Source organism: Camelina sativa, chromosome 16, assembly GCF_000633955.1.
Source record: "Camelina sativa cultivar DH55 chromosome 16, Cs, whole genome shotgun sequence".
Taxonomy (NCBI): domain Eukaryota; kingdom Viridiplantae; phylum Streptophyta; class Magnoliopsida; order Brassicales; family Brassicaceae; genus Camelina; species Camelina sativa.
In genome coordinates, this window is record NC_025700.1 from 9,330,787 (window position 1) to 9,348,418 (window position 17,632).

At 36.2% G+C, this 17,632-nt stretch overlaps 2 protein-coding genes across 2 annotated transcripts; both read left to right on the top strand.

Moving 5' to 3' along the window:
- On the top strand, positions 10,009-12,297 carry LOC104753520. The gene is made up of 8 exons (XM_019237729.1): positions 10,009-10,152; positions 10,251-10,362; positions 10,609-10,705; positions 11,169-11,292; positions 11,368-11,549; positions 11,643-11,766; positions 11,859-12,017; positions 12,112-12,297. Exons 1-8 carry the CDS (start codon positions 10,009-10,011, stop codon positions 12,295-12,297), a joined length of 1,128 nt encoding a protein of 375 aa, XP_019093274.1.
- Positions 13,304-13,693, top strand: LOC109129685 (RNA-directed DNA polymerase homolog; the record flags this gene model as incomplete). The annotated part of the gene is made up of 1 exon (XM_019238270.1): positions 13,304-13,693. A coding segment is annotated over one exon (390 nt), but the record flags the coding sequence as incomplete, so codon positions are not given.

Here is a 17,632-nt window from a genome sequence, read left to right on the forward strand (position 1 = left end):
GCGAACCTTGTGGAACCAGCTAGGGCTTCAATGTATGAGCCAAATCAAAGGAAGAGGAGCTCAAGTACCTGATAACAACCATTTTCAAGGTACTCGACCGGGTCACTCGAGCAACCACTCGACCGAGCACCTCCAATGCACTCGGCCGAGTTCCAGCCCAGATCACCCTATGGCTTCCCACCTCCAGCTGCTTATCCAGGATATCCAGGTTACCCTCCCATCCCACCCCAGTACTTCATGGATCCAGCACTCTACCAGCAGTTCTACCAGCAGCAAGGTCAGAATTTTGACACTCGTGGTCCAGCTCGACCCCCCCACTCGAGCACGTACTCGACCGAGTCCCGGTCGATTCCCATCGTCGAGTTGCCCCAATCTCCACCTCCAAGTCATCAACAAGACCCCAACTACTCCTATGACATCATGCAAGAGGATTTGGACAACTACTTCCACAATCCCTAAGGTACCACTATCACCTTCACTTGTAAATATCATTGCATTTGATGTTGTGTTTTGTGATTTGTTTTTAATCTTGCATCCTCAATCAAATTTCTTTCACACAGTGGACTGTGTGATTTAAGTTTGGGGGAGGGTTTGAGATAGCATTTGATGTTGTGTTTTGTTTTCTTATTTCAAATTTTTAGCATCATCATGTTAATACTTGCATAGCATCTAAGGCATAGAAAAACCCTAAAAATTTGAAAATTTTTGAAAAAATCTTTATTAAAAAAAAAAAAAGAGTGTTCATGTAGTTTGCATTGCATATTAGGATCTTGTTTAGCATGTTTCATGTAGGATTGTATAGTATTTGCATTAGGGATCTATGATGAGTATTCCCTTGTTAGCTTGTTTATTCACTAGACTAGGATCAATGCCCAAGTTAATAGTACTTTGATGCTAGTTGAGTGGTTAGAAGAATAAGATTGAACCAAGCCTTGAATTCCTACATTGCATTTGGTCTAAATTGAAGCATGTTGAGATTTGAAACCATTTCCTATTTATAAGAACCTAATATTGACTTTCAATTATCAATGTGTGCATTGCTTTAAACTCATGGATACCATATACATATTTGGATCATCTTCTTCCTTTTTACCACTCTTGTTGATCCAAGTAGCTGATTTCCTCATTAAGAATCAGTTCCCCTACCCCTAAACCAAACCTTCTTTCAAGCCATGTTTATTCTTGTGTGTGTGAGGCCTATTTTTGGGATTGAGCTTGGTAGAAAGTGTTAGGTTTGAACTGACAAGAGTAAAGCCTTGTGTAGTTCTAGTTTGCATTTTTCAAACTAGATAGGACTAGGTGGTTCACTTGTTGGGTTTGGGACTTGGCTGTTATGAAAAGAAAAGAGGAAAAAGAGAAAGAAAAGGTTAGAGTCTTTAGGAGGGGAATGTGTTTAAGAAAATTTAAAGTCTAGTGAAAGAATGGGAAGAATAAGGTTGTTTAAAGATGGTTCTAGTTAAAGAAAAGAAAGAAAGAAAAGAGAAGTCTAGCAAAATGCTTATATGTCTTAAGAATAAGAAGAAAAGAGAACCATAGCAAATAAGTAAGAATCCCCCATTCCACTAGAAAGATCAAATAAGAAACCTCTCCTAAGACTTTAAAACCAAAAGAGAAAAGGGTGAAAAAGAAGAAAAGAAGTTAAAGGGTAGCACTAGGATCAATTGGGTTTAGATTGATAGGATAAACACTTTGGGTGCCTTTGGGTAGACAAGGTTTTGTTCTTGTATGTGTCTAAGTGTTCTTACCTTTAGCATTCTTCTAAAGCTCAATCCATTTTTTATGAGAGAACCTTGATATTGATAAGCCCTACTCTAAAAAGAGACCATCATTGTCTCTAAACCTTTTACTGCCAAGCCAAATGAGTTTAAGCATTGCATAGAATTGATTCATGTTCTTGATTAATGAATGTTAAAGGAAATGGTTGATTTGAATGCATGTGGATGTCTAAGGCTCAAATCAGTGAAGGTTGTGATATGCTTGTCTAAAGTCTTTAAGTATAGCTCATTCAACTTGCATCATAGTACTAGTAACTTGGACATTGATTCTAGATAGTCTATTTGCAAGCTTTAGGAGCTGAGATCCCACTTTCAAACCTCACCTACCTTCTTTTGTCTTGATTATTTGCTTGAGGGCAAGCAAAGACTAAGTTTGGGGGTGTTGATGTTCATATATTTTACCTTGTTTTCCCTTAGTTTATTCACAACTTTTGCATCTTTTGCTATCCATTTAGGCCATTATTGTGTAGCTTTAGGACTAATCATGCATTAGAGTATAGTTGCATTGCATTTGCATCTTTTCATGCATAAACAGGTGATTTTGGAGCTTAAGGAGCATGGAAGCAATGCTGAGGAGAAGTGAAGCAATCCTGAGGAGAAAACAAGAGAGTTAAGGCTGTAGAATCAAGTTCCGGAGTCCAACTTGACCGCACACTCGACCACCACTCGACCGTGTGCTGAGAAGGACTCGACCGAGTGGAGAATGCACGAGAGAAGCCAGCTCGACCAGCCACTCGACCGAGCACTGGTCGAGTTGACCGAGCCGTTGACTACTTTGACTTTTTGTATTTTTAGGGCTTCCACCTCACCTCCTATATAAGGCCCTTGTACCTGCAGCCACCAAAGAGTCCAGCTTTTTAGAGAGTCTAAAACCTAGTTTTTACCTTTTTTAGATTTTATTCCTTTTGCACTTTTTTTTTTTTTTAGATTTTGTACTTGTTTGAGAGAGAAAGACTAGATTCTTATATTTTGTTTGTTTCATAACTTTCAAAGTATTAAGATTTCGAGTTTTATTCCTTCATCAATATTGTAGATCTCTGTTTCATCTTTCTAATGATGCAAGTTTCATTATTTTCTGGGTTTTTGACATATTTCACCATGTGTTCTTGTGAGTAGTTTGTTTAGGACCTTGAGGATGGGTTAGGCTGGGTTGATCTTGTGGTTTGTTTGATTTGGTCAAGCTTGATTGTTGTAGATCTCTTCTAGGCTAGATGATCTTAATGCTGATCCTATATCTGAGAAGGTAGGGTTTGATTTCAAGCATCTTAGCATCACACCAATGTCTAAGGAGCATAGATAAGGCTAGATCTAGAGCTTACCATTAGGCTTGCTAAGAGATTAGAAGTCTTGTTTGGTTTGAGATGTATTGCTTAATGCCTGCTTGTGTAGATTCTTTTCTTTGTGAGAACAAGTCTAGAAATGCATAGGTTTGATTGTTTCTTGCCATGAGAATGGATTAAACATGTCTTAGAATAGTATGTCTAGAGATCAGCTCAAAGTTTGCTTGAGATTTGTTGACCAAGTTAGATAACCACAATGATTAGCTCAGCCCATGAATCCCTCCTCAAGGCCTTCTTTGTTTATTAATATCTTAGTCTAAATATCATTGCTTGCTTGTTGTTTGATTAGTTTTAGCATTGCTCTGTTTTTCTTGTGTTGCTCTGTTTTCACGTTTAAGTCTAGCTCGACCACGTACTCGACCTACACTCGGTCGAGTGCTGCTCGAGTTCATCCCCAGAACTTGTGTTTTTGATTTGTGATTGTCTTGTTTCATTCCTGTTTCATTTCCATTGCATTCACTTAGTTTTCTGTTCATTACTTGTCTTGCATTAGTTCATCAGCATAGTGTCTACTTCTGTTCTAGTTTCATTATAGCTTTAATTTGTCTGTTCTGTTTGCATTTAGTATCTTGTTCTAGTTGTTTTTACTTTCTGCATTTCATACCTCATTATAGGATTGTTAGTGACAAACAATCTTTACAATTGGCTTGACTTAGACTCATATGCACATCTTGATTGTTCACAAACACTCAGATTGGATTGACACCTCTTATACTACAATTGCATAAGGGGAATTGAAACACCCTGACTTCTATTCATTCCATACATCATTCATTCACCACACCACAAAGAAAGTCAGTTTCACACACTCTTTAAATTCCAACAGTCGAGATATATAACATAGCACTAAAACGTTACCTTTACAACTTCTACATCCTTTACTTTTTCTAAACTAATCTCTTCATAATTTCTCTTTGTTTCTATTAAAAAATATGGCGAGATTTGTGTTCCTTAACAAGGTGAATCCCTCAACTATGCAATGGAAGATTTGTGTTAAGGTGTTCCGTTCATGGCAAGTGAAAAATAATTTGAATGAAGTTTCGTTATAACTAATTTTGGTTGACGAAGAGGTATTGTTATTGTTGCTTTTTCTTTATTTTTAAGTATAGATGGATTGTCATCAAGTATATATGGATTGGCTTAATATTCTTCTAAATATTAATTATACATATACTATGAAATAGGGTTCATTTGGACATGCCACAGTTCCGGCGTCGCTCTATGGTCATCCGTATCTTGATATGTTGGAAAATCAAAGTTATGTTGTTGAGACGTTCAAAGTCAAGGAGGATAAAGAGAAGATCCAGAAAACCAATCTCGCTTATCGTTTTCTTTTCACAGACAAGACTATAATAAGTCTTGCAAGAGATCCTATTATTTGCAAACCTTTTAATAACATGTGTTTTAAACGTGTTTATGTTAATGAGTTTCATGGACGTTGGTCTTACGGTAAGTATTAGTTTTCAATGGATTGTTTAAATAAACTTTAATTTTACTACTTATAATACAAATCAAAATATTTTATGCAGTAAATTTGATTGGATGCATCACTAATATTGGGGAAATGAAGAGTTTCAGACAAGAAGACAGTGCTGATCGTTGGAGTCTGATGAAACGATACATCAGATTCAGAATCATGTCAATTGAGTATGTTCTAATATTATTGCATGCACTTTTTTGGAGAAATCTAACAAATGGAACGAAATATAGTTTGACAGATTTATATGTACTTGACACATTATGTTGAGAAATCTTTTACACTTTCTTAGATTTGATTTAAGTTAACTTTTTTCCAAGGGGATATGTACTTGACTGCTTCGCAACCGGATGTTATGCCAATCTTATCTACAAACGTTACAAGCTTGGAAACGGGAAGAGGATTTGTCTGTTCAAAATGTGGAAAGGAGTCAGATTTGGAGGTAATGAAATGGTTGAATATATCATCCGTAAGTTGTAAATTATTATTATGAAATTTTTGACTGATTATATTTTTAACAAAAAAAAACAGTTTTGTAAGATGATAATGTTCTCCTAACCAACGGTGATGGGTGTTCGGATATAATAGAGGATCCAAAGGGTGAAGAATATTCAGACTACATGTAATCATTTAAAAATAAGAATAAATATAAATATAAGAATATATATTAAATTGTACTTTATTTTTGATCATAAACAGGTACAATTACATTGATCTTCATGGACTTTGATGGTACCGACTGTCAATTCTTCATGGACTTCAAGTAAATAACAAATTTAACCTTCTATATTTAGAATTTAATTGTTGGACAGTACTGATCAGTTTTTTTTTTTCCAAAATACAGTGATACACCTGACTCCTATATCCATCTTGCTGTTGAAGATTCATTTGAGAAACATAGAATTCCCGCTTGAGTACTCTCTACAATATTTAGTTTTTGTTTTCTGTAATGTTTTAAATTTCCGTAAAAACATGAATTAAATATTTATTCCATAAATATATTAAGTTATATTAGTTATGTTAGCATTATTAAAAAGTGTTTGAACGTTGCTTGAAATTATTTCAAATTAAGAAGCTAAAAGTTGTTAAAAACACATATTATAGCCCAATGCATGATGTTGATAAAGTTCATCATCCAAGGAGAAAATTCCAAAATAGGTGTTTCTGTTCAAACATCTGCATTTTTCAACAAACCAATTACGAGAACCTTGAAAACAAATGATATATTGTTCATTCATATCAATCAGAAACGCGTGCAACTTTTCCTATGTAATACACGATATTTTGTACTGGCCACATAAAATAAAAAATTTAATTGAATCGATTTACCTTTGTTTGCTTTAAATATAAGAAACCATGAAAATTATAAAACCATTGCAGTTCTTACTCTATTATATCCTTATTACTTATATCCACTTAATAAAAACAAGAAACAATGGTCGTGTTAGTAAAAGATTTGAATCCTACAGTACGTGATCCACGAGTTGCTGTCAAAATTCTTAGACAATGGCCCCCGCATTTTATTCATGGGCAACGTTTTTATGAATGTTTGATTCTGACAGACGAGAGGGTATGTTTTCTAACTCTTTTTTATTGTCATTTGTAAAATGACAAGTTAAAATATTATACTTAACAAACAAAATTATATTCCTAATACAGGGAGGAAGGATTGATCCCCAATATAGATGCTGCTTTATTTGTAGAAAAGTTTTATGAAAGAATTAAGGAAGGAGACTGGTACATGCTTTCAGGATTCAGAGTGAAAGCTGGCCGATGATCTTTCAGAAATTCAAACAATCCATTTGTGATCTTGTTCATAGACCAAACAGAAATGATTCCAATACCTCCGAGAAGTATAGACAATTTCTACCGTCTTATTGATTCGTCAATGATGCAGAAATTTACACATGATGAGAAGAACTGTTGTGTTGGTAAGTTCTAATAAACAAGTATTCGTTCTATTATAATTAATTTCTATGTATAAGAAGATGAAATAATATTCTATTTCTTTGGGATTCATTTTATGTTAGATATTTGTGGAATGGTGATGCATGTAAATGAGAGTCGGACAATTGATTTCCTCGATCGTCAAAATGGCTACACGTCCAATAATAAAGTTGTGACATTTACTATTCTTGACGTCATGTAAGATAATTTGTAAAACTATCAATATTACTTAAAATATATTATTAGTTAATTTTAAGTATATCATTAACTATTACTATTACAAAAATGTTATAGTGGCAAAGAGATCGAGTGTGTTGCAGTTGGCGAAACTTGTGTTGATTTTCTTAAAAAAAGGGGAAAAATTCTTTCCTCTCCTACCTATTGTAGTCAACCAATAATGTGTACGCTTTTGTTTTGGAGGATATCTGTTTTTGAAGGTACTGTAAAGTATCTTAATAATTGTAACACTTAAAATTTATTGCATTGAATTATCATTCTATTTCTAACTAAACTTATACTTAAATAGGTATCAAATGTCTGATGTCTCAATTACGATGTTCGAAGGTTATACTTGAAGATGAAATTGCAGGAATCAAAACGGCCGATCTGGCTAAAATGTAATTACTATACTAAAAATGTAATGTTTTTTCTAACAATTAATGATATCTAAAATCTAACTTCTTTTGTTTATAACAGTCGCTGGCCTGACGATGATTCATCTGTTGAAGACTGTTTAGAGGAAGGTTGCAGCTCAAACAACCAGAGATGAGGATGTCCTGATGTTTTCAATAATTTCCTATGATCTTATCTATTTTGAAAATTTTCAATATTTAGTTGTTGTAACTTTGGACTTGCGTATTCGTGTTTCGTTATGTCATAAATTTTTACTATTTTAAAACTTACGATTTAGTTATTATTGAATTAGTATAATTTATTGTTTAATAATACTATTAATTTATATCTAGAACACTAAAACTGGTACGCATTACCGGAAAGAGAATATGTTGTATTCCGTTATTAACTAAAATTGGAAATATATGAAATATAATCTTTGACCCCCAAAATAATACTTTATGATTGTATAGTTTTAGATTTAAGAAGTTTCAGTTTAAAAAGATTATTAATAATATCTCTTAGAAAAAAAGTAAAGGTATAAACTATAAAGAAAAAACTATGATTATTGGAAATCAATAAAATGTTAAAAAAAAACAGAAACGGAAACCATAATAATTGAAATGAAAAATAAATATAAAAATACCATTTAAGTATTCTTGATGATATTATTGTTACAATGTATGCCATTTATTTAATATTTAAAATTTCCAAAATTTTTTTAAAAATATATACCTTATCAATACATGCTAACTCTATAAATATTAAATATTATTTTGCGAACATAGTTTCATATTTTTTGTTTCAATCCAGTTTATGCTATCATGGCTAATCTACTTTCCAATGCTATAAAGAATAGCATCATAAAAAAAGACTATTATGTTGATTTGAACGACATGAATCCTTTCATTCATGAGTGGAAAATTAGAGTCAAGATTTTAAGGAAATTTGAGTGTGTTCATCCTCTCTACAAAACGACTGATTTGATTTTAGTTAATGAAAAGGTATTTTTTATACGATAGATATTTCATAATATAGATTGTTCTTGACATGCGTATATAACGATTTAACGCAGGGCCAAAAACTACACGCTTTGATGGGACCTGAATTTTGGGACTTTTTTATAAACAATTTGGAAGAAGGCGAGTGGATAATGTTGGCAGGTTTCTCACTAAGCAATGTTACCGGGGATTTTAGACCAACTGATCATCGTTTTATGATACACTGGAGAACCATAACATGGTTTAGAAAGATAGCTGCTTTGTCTTCAAATCAATTCTTTTCTTTTGTATCATTAATGATATCAAAAGTGGATATCTAGACTCTGCTTATTGTATTGGTAAGGAAAATTTTATATAAAATTATAAATATCGAGATGATAATTGATTATGGTAATTGTAAAATATATGCGGATATCATCGGAAGAGTATTGCGGATTGGAAATCGCTTTGAGGAAGGCCCACCCGAAAAAGAATGGAATGAGTTGTACGTTGATCTGGAAAACATTGAATACGTTATTTAGTTTTATTTGATTAAACTAAAAAAATTATATTGATACTTTGACTAAATTCTAAAAAATTAATGTAGGGGTGATCGATTGTCATGTCGATTACCAAAGTCTTATGCGAAAGATTTCTTTAATGATTGGATACATTGTGTTGATGATATCATATGTGTAATATGCTTTGCAAAAATTGAGAGAGAACAAGGTAAAGTTTAATTCTATATATATATATATTTAATAATTATATTGTCTCATATCGTTAAATATATATTACAAATTTCTTCTTATAGATTCAATCATGGTGACCACATTGCACAATTGTACGAAGGTGATGATGAATCCTCCATGTCCACAGGTCACGCAGATGAGAGATGCCTTTGATGATATGGAATCCTGATTTTTAATTTATTGAAGTTTATGGGATTTTAATTGTTATCGAATCCTTATTTTTATAATTTAAAAGTTTATTCGTCTTTACGTTTGACATATACAATTATTCTATAATTTAAAACTTTTGATGTCAAACTTTTGATGTCCACAGGTCACGCAGATGAGAGATGCCTTTGATGATATGGAATCCTGATTTTTAATTTATTGAAGTTTATGGGATTTTAATTGTTATCGAATCCTTATTTTTATAATTTAAAAGTTTATTCGTCTTTACGTTTGACATATACAATTATTCTATAATTTAAAACTTTTGATGTTCGTTTTCGTCTGAAATTTGGAATAATTATCTATTATATAAAAAAAATGTCATGTTTAAACTTAATTACAAATAATTAAGGATTTAAGATAAATTCCTAAAAGGTACGTATTCTATCATAATTAATATATACTTAGTTATATAAAATTTTTGCTATTTAATTTTAATAATCAGTGGAAATTAAAGTTCTCGAACGAACATAATTATATAAAATTGTTATATTATTCTACAATGCCTAAAAGGTACGTATTCTGTAAGATATTTAATATCACTTAGATTTAAATTTCTAAAACCCAATAAAGACGAATTATTAACTTCCCTTGTACGAGATGTAAAATAAGTATATTAATTTTAAAAATGCAAGTTTGCATTAATATCATGATATACTTAAAGAAATATTGATTATATATGACAATTATCTTTTTGAGAGAAAAGTCAATTGATATATTTAAAAATTATTAGTTATCATAATGCTTCTAAAAAGGAAATTGATATAATATTCAATATTATCATAATTAATTAAAAATGTTAAATTCCGAAATTATATACTCTATATATACTAATACACATCGAATCCTTATCGACAATTAGAGTTTTAGTTTTTNATTATCGACGATTAGAGTTTTAGTTTTTTTGAGAGATTCATTATGGCCTCCAAACAGATCATAATCTCTCCCTATGTTAACATTAGTGAGATCAATCCTGCTCTAGATCATTATAAGATGAGGGTTCGTGTGATAAGACTTTGGAAAGCATTCAAATCGCTGCAGATGGTTTTAGTCGATGCAGAGGTTGGTTTCAGTAAATTTAAGCTTCTTTTGTAGCAAGTATTTTAATAACAGTTTACTATTGAAACTGGTTCTAACGTGACGTCTGGTATTAATTTAAGGGTACGAGGATTCATGCGTCTATTGAGGATGCATTGGTGAAGAAATTTCATAACCAGCTTAATGTTGGTGAATCGAAAATAATCGATACTTTCAGTTTGGTGGATTATGACGGTGATTACAGAACAAGTGATTTGGGATTTGAGATGGTGTTCTATAGAACAACCATAGTAAAACCATGTGATGATTTCCCGGTCCAAGTACCTGAAAAATACTTTCAAGAATTTTCAACCATCTTGGCTAGAAAAATAGACAAACAAGTATTGTTTGGTAAGTTGTGCAAATATGTATATGTATATATATTAAAATAACTTGGATTATGAATCATGTATTATAACCAGTATTTTAATGTTTTGATAGATGTGATGGGCCAAATTGTTGGAGTTGGTTCTCTAGATAACGTTAAAATTAAAGGAAAGGACAACTTGAAGATAAGTTTTGACTTGCAGAATATAAGGTTTGTTTTAAAAAAAAAAATTTCAAAAAAATCTTAAGAAGCGTAAAATAATTAAAACTTTGTGTCTACAGTTGTGATCGATTGATTTGTACGATATGGGGTGATCTAGCAAGAACCTTTGAAGCTTCTATAAAAGAACACGAAGACTCGGTTGTTATCTGTGTTATTAGATTTGCATGTTTGAAAGAGTGGAAGGGTAATTTTTAAAATGATACATACGCGTGTTCTCTGTTTGTGTTAATTGAATTAACCTCTTCTTTAAAACTCATATATTTTGTTTGCAGGTAATTACAGTATATCAAATGCATTCAACACCACATATATTCACTTAAATCCATCAATTCCAGAAGTTGAAAGATTCCGAAAGATGTAAATAATTTTTCTAATTACAAACAAAACGCCTAACATGTCTTGAATGTGTACACATTCTTATTATTGTTTTTTAAAGGTTGCCAAACACTAGTGTCGTTGAACTGGTTCAAACTGATGGCGAAGCAAAGCATGTACAACCAAAGGTAACTTTGTATGAAGAGTTTTTCATGATAAATGAAAAGAAGACTATCGACGATATCCTGTATTCACTCGAGGTATTGTTTATCTAAACACGATAGTAAAAAAAAAAATAATTACTAGAAAAAAAATAATGATGTTTGTATATGTAGGTACGAACATGTGTGACTATTGGAACGATCTGTTCGGTGGAAAACGTGCCTAAGTGGTACTACATTGCATGCAAAGTTTGTAGAAAGAAAGTTCAACCATATCCATTAGAATCGGACAAGGGTAAACAACATGTATATAGTTGTGGTGTTTGCGACGACAATGTGAAGGAAGTCGATTATAAGTATGTATTACTTAAATTTTAAACTTACTTAATATGATTAAAATTGTATTCATGTGAAAAGGCTGATCATTAAATGGCTTCTATATGCTTTAGGTATAAACTCATGCTGCATGTTTCCTATGGAACGTCTCCAAAAATTAAGCTGCTATTTTTTTATGGTCTAGCTCAGATTTTTGTTGGTAAAAAGGCTGACGAGTTGGTAACACAACTAGGCGAGGTACGTCTAATATAAATGCCGAATTAATTTAACTATAAGAATTACCTCTTTTTTTTTTAGTATGTTTTTAACAAAATCTAAAAAATGATCAGGACGATCTTAACATCATGCCCGTGTCTCTTTCTGCTCTAATTGGGAAGACTATGCTCTTTAAGCTTTCTATCACAAATGATAATTTGAAGAGTGACAGGGCTTCTTATGTTGTTGAAAAGTTTTGGGAGAAGGATGATATGGTAAATCAGTTTGTCAAGGTAACGTCAAAATTATAAATGTAATCATAAAAATGTTTACAATAATTATCATGATTTCATTGTGTGCTAAAATTATCTTTAACAATCTTGCTAGGAAACTTACGGAAAGGTTCATAATGATAACCAAGAAATAGAACCAGATGAACAAGTTCTTCAACTTACGTCAGATGAAACAATATCACTTTCGACAAAGAGAGAGTTGCCTGGAGTCAATGAAGACATCGTACGAGGTCATAGCATGACTACTAGAAAGAAGATCAAGACTGAAAATCAAACATAATATTATTTTTTATGTTATGCATTACAATAAAACAATAATTTATGCTTTAATAATTATTTACTTCTAAATCTATGCCTTTTAATTCGTCATTGACATTATGGTTATTTATTATTTTTACTCATGTGAAGTATGAGTTATGAAACAGCTTTGGTCTTAATATTCGAATATTGTTATTAATTATTAAATTATTAAAAATATAATTTCAAACTATTAAGTATTTAAAAATTAATGATGTGCCAAAAATAACATATATTCTGTTCATAAAAATATAAATCTAATTATTGACAATTATTCTGAGTAGTTTAGACAAAATAAACTCAAGATAGTATTATTGATAATAATTTCCGATTTAAAATTAACAAATCTTTAAATAGAAACAATCTTTAAAATTTAATTACGAAAAAAATAACATATGTTAAGATAAATCCGTATATGTTACCTTTACATTTAAAATTATCCTTAGCATATTTAAACGTCAATTAAAACAGAAATACTGTGATAATAATATCCGCTTATCTTGGGGATGGACTGGTTGCATCGGTATATGGCTCATCTGGATTGTCATCGTGGTAGAGTGGAGTGTGAGCGTTCAGGAGGGAAGTTGGTTTATCAGGGGATTAGACCGACTTCGGGGAGTCTCGTGATCTCGACCATTCAGGCTGGGAAGATGATCGAGAAGGGCCGTGAGGCTTATTTGGTTACTATATCTATGCCAGAGTCAGTGGGGAAGTCTACGGTTAGCAGTATTCTGGTTGTAGAGGAGTTTGAGGACGTGTTCCATTCGTTGCAGGGATTACCACCTTCTCGGTCTGATCCTTTTACGATTGAACAGGAACCAGGGACGACACCGTTATCCAAGGCTCCTTACAGGATGGTTCCAGCAGAGATGGCAGAGCTGAAGAAGCAGCTAGAGGATTTGTTGAGCAAGGGATTCATCCGTCCTAGTGTATCACCGTGGGGAGCGCCGGTGTTATTCGTTAAGAAGAAGGATGAGAGTTTCCGCTTGTGTATTGATTACAGAGGTCTCAACCGGGTCACTGTGAGGAACAAGTACCCTCTTCCGAGGATCGATGAGTTGTTGGATCAGTTGAGAGGTGCTACTTGGTTCTCCAAGATAGATCTGGCGTCGGGTTATCATCAGATCCCGATAGATGAGGCGGATGTGAGGAAGACTGCTTTCAGGACGAGGTATGGGCATTATGAGTTCGTAGTGATGCCGTTTGGGTTGACTAACGCATCAGCTGCGTTTATGAGATTGATGAACAGCGTGTTTCAGGAGTTTCTGGACGTATATGTCATCATTTTCATCGACGACATCCTGGTTTATTCTAAGAGTCCTGAAGAGCATGCAGTGCATTTGAGGGCAGTTCTGGAGAAGCTGCGGGAGCAGAAGTTGTTTGCTAAGTTGACGGGGAAGGATGTTTCTTTTGTCTGGTCACAGGAGTGTGAGGAGGTCTTTGCAAGCCTGAAGGAGATGTTGACTACTGTTTCGGTGTTGGCCTTGCCTAAGTAGGGAGAACCCTATGTGGTTTATGCAGATGCATCTAGAGTGGGTTTGGGATGTGTGTTGATGCAACATGGGAAGGTGATTGCCTATGCTTCGCGGCAGTTGCGGAAGCATGAGGACAACTATCCTACTCATGACTTGGAGATAGGTGCTGTAGTTTTTGCCCTGAAGATTTGGAGATCTTACCTTTATGGTGCAAAAGTACAGGTGTTTACAGATCATAAGAGCCTGAAGTATATATTCACTCAGCCCAAGCTGAATTTGAGGCAGAGGCGGTGGATGGAGCTGGTGGCGGATTATAATTTGGAGATAGCCTACCACCCTAGTAAGACTAACTTGGTTGCAGATGCTTTGAGTCGGAAGCGGGCGGCTTCGGCTCAGGAGCAGGATATGGATTCTCTGGTAGGAGAGATCAGTGCGTTGAGCTTGTGTGCGGTTTCTCAGGAGCCGTAGGGTTTGGTTGCAGCTGATAGAGCAGATCTGTTGAGCAGAGTGCGGTTGGCTCAGGAGTTGGATTTGGGGCTGGTGAATGCCTCAAAGGATGTTGACTCAGAGTATCAGGTTTCGGCTAATGGTACTATTCTGGTGCATGGGCGGATCTGTGTGCCCAAGGATGAGGAGTTGAGGCAGGAGATTCTGAGAGAGGCTCATGCGAGCATGTGTCAGCTAGTGAAGGCTAAGCATCAGGTACCAGGTGGATTACTGAAGAGTCTTCCCATTCCATAGTGGAAGTGGGACATGATTACTATGGACTTCGTGGTGGGTTTGCCCGTGTCCAGGACTAAGTCGGCACATTTTCTGGCCATTAAGAAGACTGATGGAGCAGCAGTCTTGGCTAGGAAGTATGTGTAGGAGATAGTCAGGTTGCATGGGGTGCCAACGAGTATTGTGTCTGATAGGGATTCCAAGTTCACTTCGGTGTTCTGGAGGGCATTTTAGGCAGAGATGGGCACTAAGGTGCATACGAGTACAACTTATCATCCCCAGACAGATGGACAGTCAGAGAGGACGATCCAGACGTTGGAGGATTTGCTGAGGATGTGTGTTTTGGATTGGGGTGGCCATTGGGCAGATCACTTGAGCTTGGTAGAGTTTGCTTATAACAACAATTACCAGGCGAGTATTAGCATGACTCCTTATGAGGCTTTGTATGGGATGTCGTGTCGTACACCGTTATACTGGACTCAGGTGGGGGAGAGGAGCATGTATGGGGCAGATTTTGTTCAGGAGACCTCGGAGAAGATTCGGCTTCTCAAGCTGAACATGAAGGAAGCTCATGATCGGGAGAAGAGTTATGCCGATAGGAGGAGGAGAGATCTTGAGTTTCAGGTTGGAGANGTCAGCTAGTGAAGGCTAAGCATCAGGTACCAGGTGGATTACTGAAGAGTCTTCCCATTCCATAGTGGAAGTGGGACATGATTACTATGGACTTCGTGGTGGGTTTGCCCGTGTCCAGGACTAAGTCGGCACATTTTCTGGCCATTAAGAAGACTGATGGAGCAGCAGTCTTGGCTAGGAAGTATGTGTAGGAGATAGTCAGGTTGCATGGGGTGCCAACGAGTATTGTGTCTGATAGGGATTCCAAGTTCACTTCGGTGTTCTGGAGGGCATTTTAGGCAGAGATGGGCACTAAGGTGCATACGAGTACAACTTATCATCCCCAGACAGATGGACAGTCAGAGAGGACGATCCAGACGTTGGAGGATTTGCTGAGGATGTGTGTTTTGGATTGGGGTGGCCATTGGGCAGATCACTTGAGCTTGGTAGAGTTTGCTTATAACAACAATTACCAGGCGAGTATTAGCATGACTCCTTATGAGGCTTTGTATGGGAGGTCGTGTCGTACACCGTTATACTGGACTCAGGTGGGGGAGAGGAGCATGTACGGGGCAGATTTTGTTCAGGAGACCTCGGAGAAGATTCGGCTTCTCAAGCTGAACATGAAGGAAGCTCATGATCGGGAGAAGAGTTATGCCGATAGGAGGAGGAGAGATCTTGAGTTTCAGGTTGGAGATAGAGTGTACCTCAAGATGGCCATGTTGCAGGGTCCGAACAGGTCATTGACTGAGACTAAGTTGAGTTCGAGGTATATGGGTCCGTTCATAGTGATTGAGCGAGTTGGACTAGTGGCATATAGGCTGGAGTTACCTGAGGTTATGCGTGCATTCCATAAGATTTTCCATGTGTATATGTTGCGGAAGTGTCTCCGTGAGGATGACCAGTTGGTGGCTAAGATCTCTGAGGATCTTCAGTCCAACATGACTGTGGAGGCGAGACCAGTGAGGGTTCTCGAGAGGAGGATCAAGGAACTTCGGAAGAAGAAGATTCCTTTGATGAGAGTCATGTGGGACTGTGATGGTGTGGAGGACTAGACTTGGGAGCCTGAGGCGAGGATGAAGTCAAGGTTTAAGAAGTGGTATGAGAAGCAAGCCACGACTTGAGCTTGCCTAGCCTGGCCCCATCTGTAGTCCGTGGCTCGAGCGGAAATGGAGTATTCCAGCCCATCTCTCTTGTTACTCGGTCGCTTGGGGTGGTTGGTTGTGCGACTCAGTAACAAGATGAGGTGGTGTTTGGGGTACAAAATTTCCGCAAGACAGTGTTTTGGAGGAAAGTTTCCTGAATTAGAAGTTTCTATAAGTGGAAAGTTTCCATATGTGGTTAGTGCTAAAAAATGGAAACTTTTATGTGAGTTAGAATTTGTCCATTTTTGGTGGCGGAGAGCCTAGGAGAGGGCTTGTGTGGCCTTTGTGGCGGGCTGTTTAACCGTTGTGTGGCCTTCATGGCGGGCTGTTTAGGCATTGTGTGGCCTTCGTGGCGGGCTGTTTAGCCATTGTGTGGCCTTCGTTGCGGGCTGTTTAGCCATTGTGTGGCCTTTGTGGCGGGCTGTTTAGCCATTGTGTGGCCTTCGTAGCAGGCTGTTTAGCCATTGTGTGGCCTTCGTGGCAGGCTGTTTAGCCAGAATGCCTGTTGAGGCGGTCCTTCGGGACAGATGGTCTACAGAAAGGGAACCTGGTTAGGAATAGGACTCAGACGTGTTCAGAATTGTTTGCTCGCGACTCTTGGGGGACTTCGGTTCTCCTAGTACCGCAATATTCCAAGACTTTCTGGCTTGGGAGTGTGGTTGGTATATCGACTTCGATTGACGATCCGAAGGCGCACTGTAGGGTGACGACCCGAGAGACGAATATTGGATTTCTCCTTATACATTATGGCATGCGGGTTTAGGTGCGATGAGGAGCCAACATTATGGCATGAAGACTTAGGTCTTATGAAGAGCCAATAAAAACTCAAGGATTAGGCCTATGAGACAAGGAAAGTCCAAAAGTCAAGAGCAAATAACGCCTGGAGAGTGAGTCTATCACCTAGAGGTGACCTTTCGTATATCAGTCGGAGGAGTGCGTGCCGTGGAGTTGGTAGCACATGAGTCCTTGGCTGAGTGTTGTTCGAGATTCGAGGACGAATCTATTGTGGTGGGGGAGAATTGCAACGCGCGCGAACCAAAACTCTGCGTTTTGGGGTGGGTGTCGATCGACACTCATGTGGTGTCGGTCAACACCACTTATTTCTGGTTCGACCAAATTGATTTAATTATTGATTTGGACCGGTTTGGTTTAGGAAAAACCATTGAACCGAGATATTTAAGTAGGAAAACGACCTAGGTCGTGTTTTATTTTTGTCTTGGTCACCGTTTGTTGTTTTTGAGAGAGAAAGAGGAGAAAACAGTTTCTAAGAGTTCTTGTGAGAGTTTGTGAGATTTGAAGGCATTTTTGGAGAGATCTTGCTGTGAGAGTGAAGATCCAAGGCTAGGAACGTGGTGGGAAGGTTTCT

Bases quoted from the DNA above. Each gene is read 5' to 3' on its own strand.
- LOC104753520 (XM_019237729.1), top strand. From the start codon at position 10,009: ATGGCCTCCAAACAGATCATAATCTCTCCCTATGTTAACATTAGTGAG. The intron at 10,706-11,168 runs GTTTGTTTTAAA...GCCAAACACTAG, and splicing joins TTTGACTTGCAGAATATAAG to TGTCGTTGAACTGGTTCAAA. The intron at 12,018-12,111 runs GTAACGTCAAAA...CAATCTTGCTAG, and splicing joins TGGTAAATCAGTTTGTCAAG to GAAACTTACGGAAAGGTTCA.